Source organism: Pan paniscus, chromosome 8 (assembly GCF_029289425.2).
Source record: "Pan paniscus chromosome 8, NHGRI_mPanPan1-v2.0_pri, whole genome shotgun sequence".
Taxonomy (NCBI): Eukaryota; Metazoa; Chordata; class Mammalia; order Primates; family Hominidae; genus Pan; species Pan paniscus.
In genome coordinates this window covers 66,329,048-66,348,288 of record NC_073257.2, presented here as the reverse complement: position 1 = coordinate 66,348,288, position 19,241 = coordinate 66,329,048, and the positions used below count along the sequence as shown (strand labels likewise).

At 35.4% G+C, this 19,241-nt stretch overlaps 1 protein-coding gene across 2 annotated transcripts in view; it reads left to right on the top strand.

Moving 5' to 3' along the window:
- The window catches only part of PCDH15 (protocadherin related 15), a 1,779,889-nt gene that overhangs the window by 1,552,835 nt on the left and 207,813 nt on the right, over positions 1–19,241 (top strand). For both annotated transcript variants that reach the window (XM_055092816.2, XM_057298896.1), the window contains 2 exons: positions 10,177–10,482; positions 12,959–13,183. In XM_055092816.2, coding sequence (XP_054948791.1) covers positions 10,177–10,482; positions 12,959–13,183 — 531 coding nt within the window. The remainder of the gene's footprint in view (positions 1–10,176; positions 10,483–12,958; positions 13,184–19,241) is intronic.

Here is a 19,241-nt window from a genome sequence, read left to right as displayed (position 1 = left end):
AGCATGGATAATATACATACATAATGGATAATATACATTCCATATATCTGTGGAAGTACAAATTTATAAGGGTTCTATTAGAAAGAAAAAAATCTTAAAATCCTCTTTTGACAGGAGTTGATAATGAAAAAGGTTAAGCAATGCTAGAATAGACTGTTAAAAGTTAAACTAATATATTTAATTATACAAAAATAGGTATATATATTGTACTTACTTTAAAACTGACCTAGAAATAGATTTCCTTAAAGAATTCTAGGTGAATGATATGGTTTGGCTGTGTGTCCCAACCCAAATCTCATCTCGATTTGTAATCCCCATGTGTTGAGGGAGGGACCTATAATCCCCACTTGTCCAAGGAGAGGGGTGACTGGATCATGGGGGAGGCTTCCCCCATGCTCTTCTTATGACAGTGAGTGAGTTCTTACTAGATCTGATGGTTTTATAAGTGATTGGGAGTTCCTTCTTCACTCTTTTGTGTCACCATGTGAAGAAGGTGCCTGCTTCCCCTTCACCATCCACCATGATTGTAAGTTTCCTGAGACCTCCCCAGCCATGTGAAACTGAGTCAATTAAACCTCTTTCATTTATAAATCCCCCAGTTTCTGGGAAGTTATTTATAGCATTGTGAAAACTGACTAATACAGTGACAAAACTGAAAACAAGAAAGCAATAAAATGTAACAAAAGGACAAAGTTTAATAAGTAGTTATGTGATCACTTAATTTTTATTTAAAGAACAAAATGTGTCTTATTTTCTTACATTTCTTCTAATAAACAGAAAACATACCTTCTTTTAAGACAAAATTATAAATACTAATTGGCAATTTTTATTTCTTCATGTGCTTGGGTGGTTGGGGTGGGAATGATATGTAATTGAAAAATGGAAATAGCTTCAGAAGAAATTTTGGCAGAAATTATTGCATATCTAACCTATGTCATTGCAAAAAGAAAAATAAAGCAGGCATTGTATGATATAAATAAGCCATCCTGTCCTTATGAATTCTTAATTTCATGTGGGCTATTAAAAAATGACAGAAAAAAAGCAATAGGGCATGTGGTAAAGAAACATACAATGAGCTTCAGGAGCATGAAGATGAGGCATTTAGCCTACTCAGATGCTTCTGAGGGGTGATACTAGGGCTGAAGAATAATCAGTTTTGGAAATAAGGGGAAGATTTTATGACTGGATAAAGCAGACATGAAATAGCATGGTTAGTATGGCAAAATGCACTTAGATTTAGTGGTAAGAATATGTTCGCCCACAGAGAAAAAGGTGAGAATGAAGAAGTTGGAGAAATAGAAGTAAGAAGAGGTTGGAAAACTAAATATAATTTAATATATATATTTTTTTACCATCACATAAAGAGGTATATACACACTCAACCTATACTGCATAATTATCAAATACTAAGCAATGGTGGGGAAATATGAAATGAGTCCTCCCAGGTTTTCCTCTTCGTTTTCAGCACTATAAGGAATATTTGAAAAAGGGAAAAGACAGCCTTACTATGTAAATACATTTAATGAACATGAAACAACATTACTTTCTTTCTTTGCTGTATGAGCGTGAACATGACAACAACTCTTTTCCTGAAGCATTGATGTCATAATCTTCAAGTGTTTACCATTAACATGAGAACTGAATATGTAAAGATTTTTAGTGCAAAGTTTCTTCCTAATGCTTACTTAGAGGCCTGCAGGTTATGTTGGAACAGCTTAAACTGTCTTATTTAATTTGACACCTTCAGTTCATTTGCGTTAAATAACACCCAACTACAGGAATATTGTTTATTTTTATTTGCTTGCTATCTTTTTTTTTCCTTCTCTACCATATTTCCATCTGTGCTCCAACTTTCCACTTCTCATACATTGTACACTCCACAAAGCAATTTACAGATTCTTTTCTCTAACAGTGTCTCCTATTACATAATACATGGATACACCACAGATTTTTAGGCCAATTATTTAATTGCATAGCATACTTAAATAGCAATAAAAAGTGAGTTTTGCTATGTGCAAGAGGGACCAGAAGGCTGGATGGAAAGAAGAGGTTTCCCAGATGAAGTAGAACTGAAGCTAGGTTTTGAACATTTAAGTTGGATTGGGGGAAAATAAAAACAAACAAAAAAAAAACCTATATCAGGGAAGGTGAGGGAGAGCATGATCATTTCAAGGAAAACCAGGGTAGTACATTGTAAAAGTGTTTCTGATTTATCACTGTCCCACTGTGTGAGGGAATGGAATTTCTGCACCCCTTGACATCGGCCCTGTCATGTGATTTGCCTTCAACGATGAAGCAGGAGTATAGGTGATACGTTGACCTCCAAGCAGAAGCATTAAAAGCTGCAGCTTGGCTATCTCATGTCTTTTTTTCTTCTTGCACCACATGAGCTTCATATTCCAATAAAGCCTGCTCCTTTAGCTTCTCTTCTGAGTAAAGACAAGACAGAGTAAAGCTGGATTTGGAATTCACAGTGGGTGCTGTATAGGCGAGAAAGAAACATCAGTGGTAACAAACCACTGACACTTGAGAGTTTCTTGGTGGTGATTCACACCATAAATAGACTCCTTTGACTAAAACACAGAGTTTGTGTCAGAGAGTTAGTTTGAGGGATATAAATGCATAAAGATAGGTTAGAACAAGACCAGGTAGAGCCTTGAATGCTAGGATAAAATGTAGTTTATTGTGTATCTTAGAATAATAGTTGATCCCTTGAGAAATTATTTGTGTTAAATATGTGTTTTCTAGGGACTAGATTTCTAGGGACTAGAATGAAAAGCTATTCATTCTGGTTATGTTTTTAGTGATTTTAATTCAAGTTATGCAAGTTATCCTCTGGCCAGTAAGTCTACTTGCCATTGTTCAATAATGATTATGAGGCATTTGTGTGGAGAGTGAAAAAATTTACCTGCATTATGAGTCTTTAAATTGTTTGTCTCCTTTTACACTAATAATCACAGCCCTTGAAATAGCTCAGCTCCTTAAAAAAAAAAAAAACGACAACTATTGTACATCTTTTTGAAGTTAATAGATAATAATTTTAAAAATGTATTTTCACTAATAATGTCATGAAGGATGCACTGCCCAACCTCCCTGATCAACAGCTTTTATGGTTCCCACTTCAAAGTGAGAAAGATGTACACGACCTCTTAAATCGCTGTAAAGGACAAGCAAAAGGTAGAGCAAAGCACTCTCTCAGCTTCACACTGGGCCAATTAGGTGCTACATGGTAGTTCACACCTTTATAATAGCTATAACATTTTGGTTTTGTCCTCAAGTTATTTCCTTGGGGCTGATTTTTGTCATATAATTTTCTATCTAAATAATTAATCTGAATGGATATTTGACATATTTTAAATGGAAATGAATCATTGTAAATTACACAAGTAACCTACCCAGGGACTTCTCAATGGAAGGAGTGCAAACATCAACCTGTTCTTTGAGGTTTTATCCCAGTATATTCCACCCATACAGGCATGCTTTAAGGTCTTCTCTGCAGGACTGGTAACCCCCAGGGTAGCAAACCCAGTAATGGACTTCCACTTTTATGGATGGAAAGAATTGTGTAACAGACCATTCTAAGAAGATAATGAGAAAAAAAGGGGTGAGGAATGAATTTAGTGTTTAAGAAATATATTTCCCTTTTCCCTTTTCAAGTGGCATGCTATAAAATCGGTTCTTAAAAATTATACAAAAAACTTTTGTTCAATAAATTCCCTTGACTTTTTTCTTAAGTAATTACTTGTTTGTCTTTCATATACTCTAACTTTGGTGTTAATGAATAAGGTTTGCAAGTGGTGTTTCTGGCAATTATTCAAAGTTCTGTCCAGTGAGGTCTTTATTTGACTACAGGCTATCAGCCAATTTCCCAGCAATATGCATTCACAAATTAGTAGCCACAAATCAGGCCCCATAGTAAGGTGTATATTACAAAAATGTGTTAACCATGGACAGATGATTATAAAGTTGCAGCTATTACTGTTTATTGCTTTGATGTAGTACAAGGGGAAAAGAGATGTGTTATTTTTCTTATTAACAAATTTAATTAACTTTTAATTGATTTCTAGGAAAATATATATTTTCATTATAGCATCATACACTGAGCTGCTTGACTAAATATTAAACATCAATGCAAAGTTCTTGACAGTACTGCTGATAATAAGGGATTCTATGTTTGGTTATCTTGTTTAACATCTACATGTTCATCTAGAATAGTAAAGAAGTAAAACTGCCTTGCTTAGCCAGCTCATGTTGCTTAACTTACATCACCTTATTTATGCTCCTTAATTTAATGGGGACATAGGAATAGATAAGGAAATAGCTCTGCATTTTATATTCTATTCCCTTTGTTTCCATTAGATGTGTGTCTCAGTCACCTTAAAATTTTTAGAGTAGCTTTCTGGGGGATATTGTAGTCTTTTTTTTAATTATTATTATAGTTTAAGTTTTAGGGTACATGTGCACATTGTGCAGGTTAGTTACATATGTATACATGTGCCATGCTGGTGCGCTGCACCCACTAACTCGTCATCTAGCATTAGGTATATCTCCCAATGCTATCCCTCCCCCCTCCCCCACCCCACAACAGTCCCCAGAGTGTGATATTCCCCTTCCTGTGTCCATGTGATCTCATTGTTCAATTCCCACCTATGAGTGAGAATATGCGGTGTTTGGTGTTCTTGTGATAGTTTACTGAGAATGATGATTTCCAATTTCATCCATGTCCCTACAAAGGACATGAACTCATCATTTTTTATGGCTGCATAGTATTCCATGGTGTATATGTGCCACATTTTCTTAATCCAGTCTATCATTGTTGGACATTTGGGTTGATTCCAAGACTTTGCTATCGTGAATAATGCCGCAATAAACATACGTGTGCATGTGTCTTTATAGCAGCATGATTTCTAGTCCTTTGGGTATATACCCAGTAATGGGATGGCTGGGTCAAATGGTATTTCCAGTTCTAGATCCCTGAGGAATCGCCACACTGACTTCCACAATGGTTGAACTAGTTTACAGTCCCACCAACAGTGTAAAAGTGTTCCTATTTCTCCACATCCTCTCCAGCTCCTGTAGTTTCCTGACTTTTTAATGATTGCCATTCTAACTGGTGTGAGATGGTATCTCATTGTGGTTTTGATTTGCATTTCTCTGATGGCCAGTGATGATGAGCATTTTTTCATGTGTTTTTTGGCTGCATAAATGTCTTCTTTTGAGAAGTGTCTGTTCATGTCCTTCGCCCACTTTTTGATGGGGTTGTTTGTTTTTTTCTTGTAAATTTGAGTTCATTGTAGATTCTGGATATTAGCCCTTTGTCAGATGAGTAGGTTGCAAAAATTTTCTCCCATTTTGTAGGTTGCCTGTTCACTCTGATGGTAGTTTCTTTTGCTGTGCAGAAGCTCTTGAGTTTAATTAGATCCCATTTGTCAATTTTGGCTTTTGGTGCCATTGCTTTTGGTGTTTTAGACATGAAGTCCTTGCCCATGCCTATGTCCTGAATGGTAATGCCTAGGTTTTCTTCTAGGGTTTTTATGGTTTTAGGTCTAACGTTTAAGTCTTTAATCCATCTTGAATTGATTTTTGTATAAGGTGTAAGGAAGGGATCCAGTTTCAGCTTTCTACGTATGGCTAGCCAGTTTTCCCAGCACCATTTATTAAATAGGGAATCCTTTCCCCATTGCTTGTTTTTGTCAGGTTTGTCAAAGATCAGATATTTGTAGATATGCAGCATTATTTCTGAGGGCTCTGTTCTGTTCCATTGATCTATATCTCTGTTTTGGTACCAGTACCATGCTGTTTTGGTTACTGTAGCCTTATAGTATAGTTTGAAGTCAGGTAGTGTGATGCCTCCAGCTTTGTTCTTTTGGCTTAGGATTGACTTGGCGATGCAGGCTCTATTTTGGTTCCATATGAACTTTAAAGTAGTTTTTTCCAATTCTGTGAAGAAAGGCATTGGTAGCTTGATGGGGATGGCATTGAATCTGTAAATTACCTTGGGCAGTATGGCCATTTTCACGATATTGATTCTTCCTATCCATGAGCATGGAATGTTCTGCCATTTGTTTGTATCCTCTTTTATTTCCTTGAGCAGTGGTTTGTAGTTCTCCTTGAAGAGGTCCTTCATGTCCCTTGTAAGTTGGATTCCTAGGTATTTTATTCTCTTTGAAGCAATTGTGAATGGGAGTTCACTCATGATTTGGCTCTCTGTTTGTCTGTTGTTGGTGTATAAGAATGCTTGTGACTTTTGTACATTGATTTTGTATCCTGAGACTTTGCTGAAGTTGCTTATCAGCTTAAGGAGATTTTGGGCTGAGACAATGGGGTTTTCTAGATATACAATCATGTCGTCTGCAAACAGGGACAATTTGACTTCCTCTTTTCCTAATTGAATACCCTTTATTTCCTTCTCCTGCCTAATTGCCCTGGCCAGAACTTCCAACACTATGTTGAATAGGAGTGGTGAGAGAGGGCATTCCTGTCTTGTGCCAGTTCTCAAAGGGAATGCTTCCAGTTTTTGCCCATTCAGTATGATACTGGCTGTGGGTTTGTCATAGATAGCTCTTATTATTTTGAAATACGTCCCATCAATACCTAATTTATTGAGAGTTTTTAGCATGAAGTGTTGTTGAATTTTGTCAAATGCTTTTTCTGCATCTATTGTCAAGTGGACTTCATCCCTGGGATGCAAAGCTGGTTCAATATACGCAAATCAGTAAATGTAATCCAGCATATAAACAGAGCCAAAGATATTGTAGTCTTTTTTTCCATAAGCATCAAATATACTTCTTGTCATGGTAGCTTTGAATTCAGTGAATTAAGTTGTCATAGATTCAGTCAAAATGTGTGTGTACTTGACATATCGTAATTTATACCAATTTAAACTGATTATTTAAAATTCTGAAACTCTATTAGTGAGGATGCCCCATTTAGCATTTACTGTCAGTCTGCTTAATGAATATCTGCTTGGATATTTTCTCTAAAAACTCCTATCCGGCCAGGTGAGATGGCTCATGCCTGTAATCTCAGCACTTTGAGAAGCCAAAGGGGGAGGATGGCTCGAGCCCGGAAGTTCAAGACTGACCTGGGCAACAAGAGGAAACCCCGTTTCTAATAAAAATACAAAAAATTAGCCAGGCCTGGGGGCATGTGCTTGTAGTGCCAGCTGCGCAGGACGCTGAGGTGGGAGGATTGCTTGAGCCTGGGAGGTGAAGGTTGCAGTGAGCCTAGATCACACCACTGCACACCAGCATGGGTGACAGAGCAAGACCTGTTTCAAAAAAAAAAAAAAAAAATCCCATCCTAAAATATAGATTGCTATATATTTATATATGGCAGTATACACACACTTGCACACATGTGCACACACATATATCAAGGTTAAAAATTCTGAGATGGGGATACTATCCTGGATTGTCCAAGGGAGCATAATGTAATCTTACATGCACTTAAAAGTGAAGGAGGATGCCTGAAGAGTAGGTCAGAAAGATAAAATGGAAAAAGATGGAGGGAGGGATTCAAAAAATGTGAGGGGCTTGACCACCATTGCTGGCTTTAAAAATGGTGGAAATGGCCAGGCGCAGTGGCTCACGCCTGTAATCCCAGCACTTTGGGAGGCCGAGGCGGGTGGATCACAAGGTCAGGGGTTTGAGACCAGCCTGACCAACATGGTGAAACCCGGTCTGTACTAAAAATGCAAAAATTAGCTGGGGGTGGTGACAGGTGCCTGTAATCCCAGCTACTCAGGAGGCTGAGGCAGGAGAATTGCTTGAACCCAGAAGGCGGAAGTTGCAGTGAGCCGAGATCGTACCACTGCACTCCAGCCTGGGCAACAGAGCAAGACTTGGTCTCAAAAAAAAAAAAAAAATGGTGGAAATGTGTCATGAACCAAGGGATATGGGGACCTCTAGAAACCGGGATTGGTCCTCACATGACAACCATCAAGGAAGTGGGGATCTCAGTTCTACAAACTCTAGCAACTGAATTCTGTCAACAACTTGAATGAGCAAAGAAGTTGTTTCTCCTTAGAGTCTCCAGAAAGAAACATAGCCCTGGTGAGACCATCTTGAATTTTTGACCTATAGAGCTTTAAAATAATGAACTTGTTTTGTGTCAGCTGCTAAATTTGTGATAATTTGCTATGGGAGCAAAAACAAAACTAATTTAGATATGTTTAGATATGTTTCCTAGTGGATATATAGTTAAGCAGCTGGACATGTATAAAACACACAGACACACAGCCACATCAGTCAAATTGAGCCATTCTACCATAATAAATATTCAATTATATGGGTCAATAAAAACAACTTGAACGAGAGTCATTTAAATTTCTAATTGCATAAATGATTAGTTTTTTTGATCTTAAGATATTCCATAGACAGAAAAAGTGACTGAAATTTTTAAGGGTATTATTATTATGAAACAAAACATATTTATATTTTGTTCTTGGCTTACAATTTTATCTATTTACTTGATGAGTAATTTCAAACCAAGAAAAGAGTTCACCCTCTTTTTTTGGTGAAAAAGAGAGAAGGCAGTGTTTGTTGTTTTCACTAGAATGATCAGCTTGACTGATTTGTCAATAATTCGTAAGACAAATTCTAGGCAAAGTATAAAAGTAAAAGAAACTATATCAACAGAAACTATTCTACTCTGTCACCGTATTTTTTCTCTTCAGGTATTTCTGCAATTCTTCTATCTTTTCTCAGAATTAAACCTCAGAGATGTTAAACTCCCAGGGGCAGTTGTGTTTTGATGAGTCAAAGAGACAAATCCTGCTGAAATGCTTGGCATTATGACATATAGGAGCACTGTTGTAAACATGATTTTCACATCTTAGACATTCTTGTTTCAAAGAAGGGGCAAATATTCAGCATCCCCATTCTGCATGCTTTATCATTGCCTGTAAAACTGGATATACCACTGCATATGTGCTGTTAAAATACATCATATTGCATTCCACGCTTTATGGACCTCGAGTGATTTTTGTATCCCTGGCTCATAAGGCAGCCAAGTGTCTTGTTTTCCTTCCTTTCCTTGTTGACAGTTTGGGGCATAATTATATAATATTTTACAGTTTCTAAGATTTATTTCAGTTTCTTTTACATGGAACTTTTCAAAACAAAATATACAGTAGCTGATAGTGAGATTCATAATTAGTATCACCATTGAGTTTTAGCTAAGATTAATTCTTATTACATTTCATTTGATGAATATTTACTCAATATTTTCTCATTTTATTTGATGCAAAGTGATTTTATATGACTTCAAGTTTTCAGTAAATATAGGTATATTATGGTATCAAACATTCTTACTTATGCAGAGATGTATATTCTAATGTTGAAAAAGAGTCCCTTGCACATACATTACAGTTACTGTAGTTTTAATCCTATTTGACTTTTGGAACAGATTTAGTTTCAAATCTGTTTTATTTCATCTAATGTTCATTAATTCCACAAGCATTTGTTAAGTACTTTTATATATGAAGTATTGTGTTAAGAACTGGGACACTGAGATATTTCTTTCTTGTGTAACCTTCCATAAGCCACAGTGTTCTCATTTGTAAAATGAGATTAATAATATTTACTGATAACAACATCATGAGGATTAAGTCAGGTTATACTTATAAATATTATTTATGGTAAATATGATTAATGTTTATTATAATGAACATTATTATCACATAAATAACATAGCATAACATAATAAAATATTTATTATAAACAAACATAATGCATAACAATATTATTACTAAACATATATAAATATAAAATGAATATATACAGTGAGCAAAAACCTGTGTAATCTTAAATTGTCACTCAGCAGATTATGTTAAATGAATTACAAACAAATTTTTTTCTCACTTTAGAATTCAAAACCTATTAAAACCATAAGACACAAAGATTCAGTATTTTTATGAGTTTTCTGTCATAACATAGTATTGTTATTGCTAATGACATTATCCGTTTCTGTTATGTTAATTTTAAATGAAGAATATTAAAGTATAATATTTTTCATGTTTTAAATTTTGCATTGTATTGTCATTGTCATTTCCTCCTTAGAGGGCCAAATAATTTTTGGTTAGAAAAATACCATAATTTGTTAACTGTTACCTTCATTTACAGTAGCCCGTCAAAACTTACGTGAATTTTTTTGTTTTTTTGTTTTATTTAATAGGCAACAGACCCTGATGCTGGAATAAATGGTCAAGTGCACTACAGTTTGGGTAACTTTAATAATCTTTTTCGTATCACATCCAATGGGAGCATTTACACAGCAGTGAAGCTTAACAGAGAAGTCAGGGACTACTATGAACTTGTTGTTGTGGCAACAGATGGAGCGGTACACCCTCGTCATTCAACTCTAACCCTGGCCATCAAGGTTTTGGACATTGATGATAACAGTCCTGTGTTCACCAATTCAACATACACTATCCTTGTTGAAGAGAATTTGCCAGCTGGGACTACCATCCTTCAAATAGAGGTGTGTGGGAAAAAGCATTTATTACATGGATCCTACCTTAGGAGATTTGCTATTAGGGTTTGTGTGCCAAAATTAGCAAGTAACAATACAACACACCAAGTTGGATTTTAATTTCAGATAAACAATGAATAAATTTTTATTATTTCTCCAATATTGCATATTGTATTTTATGTGGCAAGCCTACTTTAAAGATATCCCAAAAATTAAGGGCAGAAAGATCTATTTGTAAGAAATTAAAAATATACTTTTCAATAGTTTTTTAATTTACAAAAGTAATATTCTGTTTTTTCCAACAGTTGACAATACAATAGTTTATGAAGCAAAAGTTAATAATCTCCCACATTGTGCCTCCAGAGTACTCAGCATTAAATTTATTTCACATTTATCTTTGTGTTCACACAAAAGTCAAAAAATACATATATATATATATATGAATTTGTGTGGGTTATACATATATAACATAAATGTGTGCACACACAAAAAATGTAAGAGTTACAAATTGGTTTCCCCTCTATTTTACAAATATTGTTTATACCCATTATTCTGTATTGTTTTCACATTCAATACACAAAAGGCATCTTCTAGTAATCTAACTCTCCTTTTTAATGACATCTCTGTATCAAGCCTCTTTTTTAAGTTTTTAACTATAAATTACACAGTGCTGAACATTTTGATTCAGTAGATTAGGCTGATCCATAAATCTGCATTTTTAAGCAACCACCTCATTTAATACTGACTCAGTTGGTCTATAAGGCATGTTTTGGAAAAAAAAAAAAAAGTAGCCATTTTTCCACCTACAGTCCACAACTTGAATGTTTTTAGCATAGTTTTCCAGACTCTGTATCCCTTCCATAATTGAACTCAGCAATAAACATTAACAAATCTAAATAAGGCAAATACTGGCCAGGGAGAGAACCATTATTCCTTCATCTATTCCACCATTCATCTGTCAATTAATTAATTAGTTAATTTATTTATTTAACAAATATGTCTTCAGTATGTATAGTATGCCAAGTCTCCTGCTGGTGTTGTTAAATTCATGCTGTCCTAGGGGATGCAAAGACTTTGGGGATACAAAGGTGAACAAAACAAATTTACTGCTTTCTTCGAGTTTTCAGGCTGGTTTAGCAATCAGTCAAGAAAATTAGTAGTTAAAACGTAGGTCCTCAGTACAAAGGGCCTAGGTAATAGAGGTGGAGCTCCTAACCTAACCTTAAGGCAAAGAGAATATTTGCTAGAGAAACTTATTTCTAAATGGTGAACTGAGTGACAAGTAAGAGCTATCCAAGCAGAAAAGGAAGAAAGATTGTTCAAAGTAGTTGGGGGAAAAAAGCCTGGTCAAAATCATGGAAGATGGGAAAGTGTGAGGGGTGAGGGGCTAAAGGTCTAGAAAATGTAGTGGCTCTTACCATGTTAAGGATAATGGCGTTGATTGAAAATTGAATTAAAAACCAGGGGATTTTAAGCAGGAAAAATCACATAATAAAATGTATGCTTTAATAGCATCTTTCTGATTGTTAAGTCAATAATTGATTGGAGGAGACCAAGGCTGAGGTTCACATAGGAGGTGTTTGCATTTAAAAATGCACATTATAGCATACTCTGGATCTTCCCCATTTTCATTCTTGCTCCATTCGGTTTTCTGTACCTGAGGTGCATTTGCCAGTCTGTACTGCTGAGTGAAATAGCCATTCTACAAGACTCCCATGAAAACCCATCCTTTCAGCTAAAGGATATCGTTCCCAATTTAGAACATCTTTTAGATAGCATGTCACATTTTTTTCCTTTCTATTTTAGTATTTGTGTCTTGTTTCTTCTCTGAGACCATAACCTGTAGGGCAGTAATTGTGTCTGGATTCATTTTGGTGCTCTCTACAGCACCTTGTGCGTAACTACTACTCAAATCCTAGTTAAATCAAGGGAAGTATGGTAGAGTGATCTCTAGAAATGTATTATAGGATCCCTGTGACAAATAATTACTACTTATATTTTCTTAGTTTTCTTATAGTACTTTAGCCATCTATTATGTTTATGGAAATCACTCAGTATTTATTTTTATTTAAAATATTTATTCATGATTATCAAATCAGCAGAAAAGAAACAGTCATTTAAGACAATATTTATTTTTTTACTGTGATATAATTCATTTAGTGATTTTTCAAGTTAAACAGATACAGTAATAACGTCAACAATGACAAAATCTTATAGAAAGATCCCTCTCTCTCTCTCTCTGACTCTCCCTCTCACTGTCTCCCTCCTTTCCTCCCTGCCTCCATCTTTCTCTCCCCCATCCCTCCTTCTCTTCCCTGGTAAATTATTAAATAATGTGCTTTTTTAAAAAACAAAAACAAAAAACGTGTCTTTTTGTCCTCGTTAAATTCATGCTGTCCTAGGCACTAACACATGACTTCCATCCTGCCTGCATTTCTTTATTTTGGTAACATCACTAATAAAACTATTCTTCTGCTTATTACAGGCCAAAGATGTCGACCTTGGAGCAAATGTGTCTTACCGGATAAGAAGCCCAGAAGTGAAGCACTTTTTTGCACTACATCCATTTACAGGAGAACTATCGCTTTTAAGGAGTTTAGATTATGAGGCATTTCCAGACCAAGAAGCAAGTATCACTTTTCTGGTAGAGGCCTTTGATATTTATGGAACAATGCCACCTGGTATTGCTACTGTCACAGTGATTGTAAAGGTAAGGGCTAGAGATGACTTCTGGTTGCCTGCTTTGCTCTCTCTACATGTAGGTTTTGTTCCTTCTATTATACCTATAATATGTTTTGATAACAATTCCTAATGACACAGTGGTACCAGACCCAGAGCATAGATTTTCCAATGGAAATATTTATGAATACATAAGAAATATCTTTATTTTTGACTATAAAAGGTAAATTTGAAAGAGGCAGTAAATATGTGTACAAAGACCATGGAAATTTGAGTCTGCATCAGCTCTGTGACTTCCATCAAGTCGTAACCTCTCTAGACTAGATTTTAGTTCAAATTCCACAGCATCAAGCATAATTATTTGGTACAAATCCTTCAACTAAAAAAATTTTATATATGACTCTGAAGGGCCAAGAGTTCTTAGGCCTTAAAATTAATTTAGGGCCCAAACCTCTGGAATGAAATAAGCTTCCAAGTTAGATGGAATTGAGGTTAAATTCTGGCTCAACCCTTTTTAAGCTCTATGACCTTGGGGACTTTGTTAACCTTTCTGGATTTGTTATCCCATTTATTATAATACCCTGTGCCAGATGATTGCCTGAAAGAGCATGGCATTTTTAAGTTTTTGAATTTCTAGTGATTTTTAAGAGACAAAAGTAGATATGAGAAGAAGTACTGTAAGTTGATCAGTTCTCAAATAGTAGTACATACAGTGATCCTCTGAGCGTCATCTTAAATTTTCAGATTTCTCTACTCCTTCCCCAAAGAAGGACCTGTCCCATGGGGACCATCATAAACATCAGCATTTGAGGAAAGTACACAGATGTTTCTTATACAAGACATCTGAATCCCATATTGAGAAATTTACTTCAATTACAAAGACACATATACAAAAATCCTCAAGTTACTTTACTAAATGAGTATATTACTAAAAAATGACTTTACATGGCAATAATTTCTTAGGCAATATAAAGTAAAAGTTCATTCACTATCATGGTACATTGTAAAAATTTTTGTTTTGGTAAAGGAAGAAAATAGAAACTTGAAAAAGTCCTATTTAAAGTGTTTTTTTCTGCTTCCTGAATAGACTTGGAATGATGAAAAAGGGCTGGTCAGAAAGGAATAGAGATACCTGCACAGAGCAAGGGCAGTGGAGGGAGGAAAAAGACAGAAGGTCTATAAGATAAATGAAGCACTTGCAAAGAAGCCTATAGAGTATTTCAATGACCATGAATAAAATAGATGAATATGAGTAATTAATTGAATAAACAATTTAACTTTAGTATACATGTTTTGATTTATATTTTATTCACAGTTGTATCTATGTTCTACCCCCAAAAATATAATTGGTAATTATGGCTCAGATTTTACCAAGTGACTATAGATATCAAGTTTCTATGTTAAAAAACAATGAAATCTATGGGCTTAGATAGAAAAATGTGGAAAGATGTGGACATTTTTGATAAATGTTTAGTTGCAGGATCATACCATAGGATTGGAATGAAATATTGGCAACCACATATTGTCTACTACATGATGGTACTATTCATGCTTCATATAGTCGCTAAAATGTGTAAGAGCTGAGTGGGATCAAAGTTACATGACTTACCAACTTTGTTAGGTTATCTAATCCTGGAGATCATGCAGATAACTCTAGGCATCTATGTTCACTTAATCTTTGCCAGTATTATATTTTCAGGTTGTATTTTGTTCCCATGAATGCCTTTTCATTTGTTCTTTTGAAGTGATTATAGTTAAAGTCCATTATGTGTTTAAGGTGAATTGTTTAGCAGAAATTACCTATGATAAATTACTGACAATTCTATATCATTTGGATTCTGTTGGTTACCTGAAGACTGTGGGAAAGTGCAGATACATTTATTCCTAAAAATAAAAGTTCCTGAGGATTACTCCCTTTTTCTTTATTTTTATTTTTATTTTTTTTAGTGGCCAGTACTACAATAGCAAAGCTATTATGTGAGATCATTCAGATTCTGCATGTGCAACACAAATGTCTCTGAGGGACCTTAGTAGAAGACTATATGTATTCCAGGGTCCTAAGGAAAAGAAGGTCATAGACAACTTTTCTACAATTCTCATATTATAGGGACTACAAATAAGATTTTCTTTTATTTGAAATGATGGAAGAAGAAATCCTCACTTTTCTTAGGTTGTAGTATGATTGTTATCCTGCTAAATAGCTAGCCATATGCTACTGGTTTTCTTAGACAACAAAGTAATGATGTGAAAAAAGATTTCACCAATACATAATTAGTATAACTGTATTTTTCCAGTAGGTTAATGTTCTTGACCATAAAATTTTGGGGTATGGATTTTATTTTTTTAAGATAATTCTTCAATCACAGTGAAACACAGAAGTATTCCACTACCTTTTCTTTTTTTAGTGTCTTATTTTACATTTTCATATATTATTTTAGATTCAGGCATTACATGTTCACATTTGTTACATAAGTGTATTGCATGATGCTGTTTGGGATATGAATGACCTTGTCAACCAGATAGTGAATATAGTACCCAATAATTAGTTTCTCAACCCCCGCTTCTTCACTTCCTACCCCACCCAATTTCTGTCTATTAATTTTCAGTGGCTATTTTTATGTCCAGGAGTACCCAATATTTAGTTACCATTTAGAGGTGAGAACAGGCAGTATTTGGTTTTATGCTCCTGAATTAATTTGTTTAGGATAATGGCCTCAAGCTGTTATCTATGTTACTGCAAAGGACATGATTTTATTGTTTTTTATGGCTGCATAGTGTTCCATGGTGTATATGTACCCCCTTGTATTTATCTAATTCACTGTTGATGAGCATCTAGGTCGATTCCATGTCTTTGCTATTGTAACTCATAAAACTTTGATAAATACATATTATATCTTGGCTGGGCATGGTGGCTCATGCTTGTAATCCCCACACTTTGGGAGACCAAGGTGGGTGGATCACCTGAGGTCAGGAGTTTGAGATTAGCCTGGCCAACATGATGAAACCCCACCTCTATTAAAAATACAAAAAATTAGCTGGGCATGGTGGCACACAACTGTAACCCCAGCTACTCAGGAGGCTGAGGCAGAAGAATCACTTGAACCCGGGAGACGGATGTTGCAGTGAGCTGAGATCACAGCACTGCACTCCAGCCTGGGCAACAAAAGTGAAACTCCGTCTCAAAAAATAAATGTTATATCTTAACATATGTTGTGTCTTGTAACTGAAAACATTATTATTTTAATTCAAAAGGTTTAGGGAATGGTCGGGTGAGTAATTCAAATGATTCTGAGTAATTTCCAACACTTTTCTTTCTTTAAAGCTTTTAATTTAGGTTCATAGATACATGTGTGGTTTGTTATACGGTAAATTGTGTGTCACAGGGTTTTGACTGTACAGATTATTTTGCCACTCAGGTAATGAACATAGTACCTTATAGGTAGTTTTTTTATCCTCACTCTCCTCCATCTGTCCACCCTCAAGCAGCCCCCAATGTATGTTGTTCCCATCTTTGTGTCCCTATGTACTCAACGTTTACCTTCAGCTTCTAAGTGAGAACATGCAGTATTTGGTTTTCTGTTCCTATGTTAGTTCAGTTAGGATAATGGCTTCTAGTTGCATCCATGTTGCTGCAAAGGACATGATCTCATTCTTTTTTATGGCTGCATAGTTATTCCATGGCATATATGTGCCACATTTTCTTTATTTAGTCTACCATTGATGGGCATTTAGGTTGATTGATTTCATGTCTTTATTACTGTGAGTAGCATCATACTAATGATACATGTGCGTGTGTCTTTATGGTACAACAATTTGTTTATCTTTGGGTATATACCTAAAAATGGGATTGCTGGGTCAAATGGTCATTTTGCTTTGAGTTCCTTGAGAAATCACCAAACTGCTTTGTTCCATTTTCTCCTCCACCTCACCAGCATGTTTTTTTTTTCTTTTTTACTTTTTAATAGCAATTCTGATTGGTGTGAGATGGTATCTCTGTGGTTTTGATTTGCATTGCTCTCATGATTAGTGATGATGAGCATTTTTTCATATCCTTGTTCACCATATGTATGTCTTCTTCTGAAAAGTGTGCGTTCATATCTTTTGCCCACTTTTTAAGTGGGAGGTTTGCTTTTTGCTTGATGATTTGTAAGTTCCTTATAGACTCTGGATATTTGACCTTTGTCAGATGCATAGTTTGTAAGCATTTTCACCCATTCTATAGGTGGCCTGTTTACTCTGTTGATAGTTTTTTTGTTTTGTTTTGTTTTGTTTTGTTTTTGCTATGCAGAAGCTCTTTAGTTTAATTAAGTCACACTTGTCAATTTTTGCTGTTGTTAAAATTGCTTTTGGCATCTCTGTTATGAAATCTTTGCCAGGGCTTATGTCCAGAATGATATTTCCGAGGTTATCTTCGTGTTTTTATAGTTTTAGGTTTGACATTGAAGTCTTCAATCCATCTTGAGTTGATTTTTGTACATGGTGTAAGGAAGGGGTCCAGTTTCATTTTTCTATATATGTATAGCCAGTTATCCCAGCATCATTTGCTGAATAGGGAGTCCATTCTCCATTGCTTGTTTTTATTTACTTTGTTGTACATCAGATGCTTATAAGTATACAGCATTATTTCTGGGATCTCTATTCTGTCCCATTGGTCTATATGTCTGCTTTTGTACCAGGACAATGCCGTTTTGGTTACTGTAGCATTGTAGTATAGTTTGAAGTCAAGAAATGTGATATCTTCAGCTTTTTTCTTTTTGCTTTGGATTGTCTTAGCTATTCAAGCTCATTTTTGGATTGATATGAATTTTAGAATACATTTTTCTGGTTTTGTGAATAATGTCTTTGGTAGTTTAATAGGAATAGCATTGAATCTGTACTTTGTTTTGGGCAGTATGGCCATTTTAATGATATTGATTCTTTCTATCCACAAGCATGGAATGTTTTTCAATTTGTTTCTGTCATCTTTGATTTCACTGAGCAATATTTTAAAATCTCATTGTAGAGATTTTTCACCACCCTGGTTAGTTGTATTCCTGGGTACTTTTTTGTGTAACTATTGCAAATGGGATTGCATTCTTGATTTGGCCCTCAGCTTGGATGTTGTTGGTACATAGGAATGCTATTATTGATTTTTGTACATTGATTTGGTATCCTGAAACTTTGCTGAAGTTGTTTATTAGATTAAGGAGTTTTGGACAAAGACTATGGGGTTTTCTAGGTGTAGAATCATATCATCTGCAAACAAGGGTAGTTTGACATCCTCTCTTCCTAATTGGGTGGGTTTTCTTTCTTTCTATTGCTTTATTGCTCTGGCCAGGACTTCCATTACTATGATGAGTGGGAATAAGAGAGGACATCCTTATCTCGTTTCTCTTTTCAAGGAGAATGCCTCCAGCTTTTGCCCATTCAGTGTGACGTTGGCTGTGCATTTGTCGTAGATGGCTTTTATTATTTTAAAGTATGTTCCTTCAATGCCTAGTTTGTTAAGGGTTCTTAACATGAAAGTATGTGGAATTTTATTGAAATCCTTTTCTGCATCTAGTGAGATGATCATGTTGTTTTTGTTTTTAGTCCTGTTTCTGTGGTGAATCACTTCTGTTGATTTGCCTATATTGAACCAACCTTGCATCCCAGGCATAAAACCTACTTGACTGTGGTGGATTAGCTTTTCAATGTGCTGCTGGTTTGCCAGTATTTTGTTGAAGATTTTTGGATCTGTGTTCATCAAAGATATTGGCCTGAAGTTTTCTTTTTTGTTGTTGTTGTGTCTCTGCCAGGTTTTGGTATCAAGATGATTTTGGCCTTGTAGAGTGAGGGAGGGATGCCTCCTCCTCAATTTTTTGGAATAGTTTCAGTAGGGATGGTACCAGCTCTTCTTTATACATGTGGTAGAATTTGGCTGTGAATCTATATGGTCCTGGGCTTTTCCTAGTTGGTAGGCTCTTTATTTACTGATTCAATTTCAAAATTCATTATTGGTCTGTTCAGGGATTCAGTTTCTTTTTAACACAAACTTGGGAGGTTGAATGGTTCCAGGAATGTATCCATTTCCGCTTAGGTTTCTTAGCTTGTGTACACAGAGGTGTTCA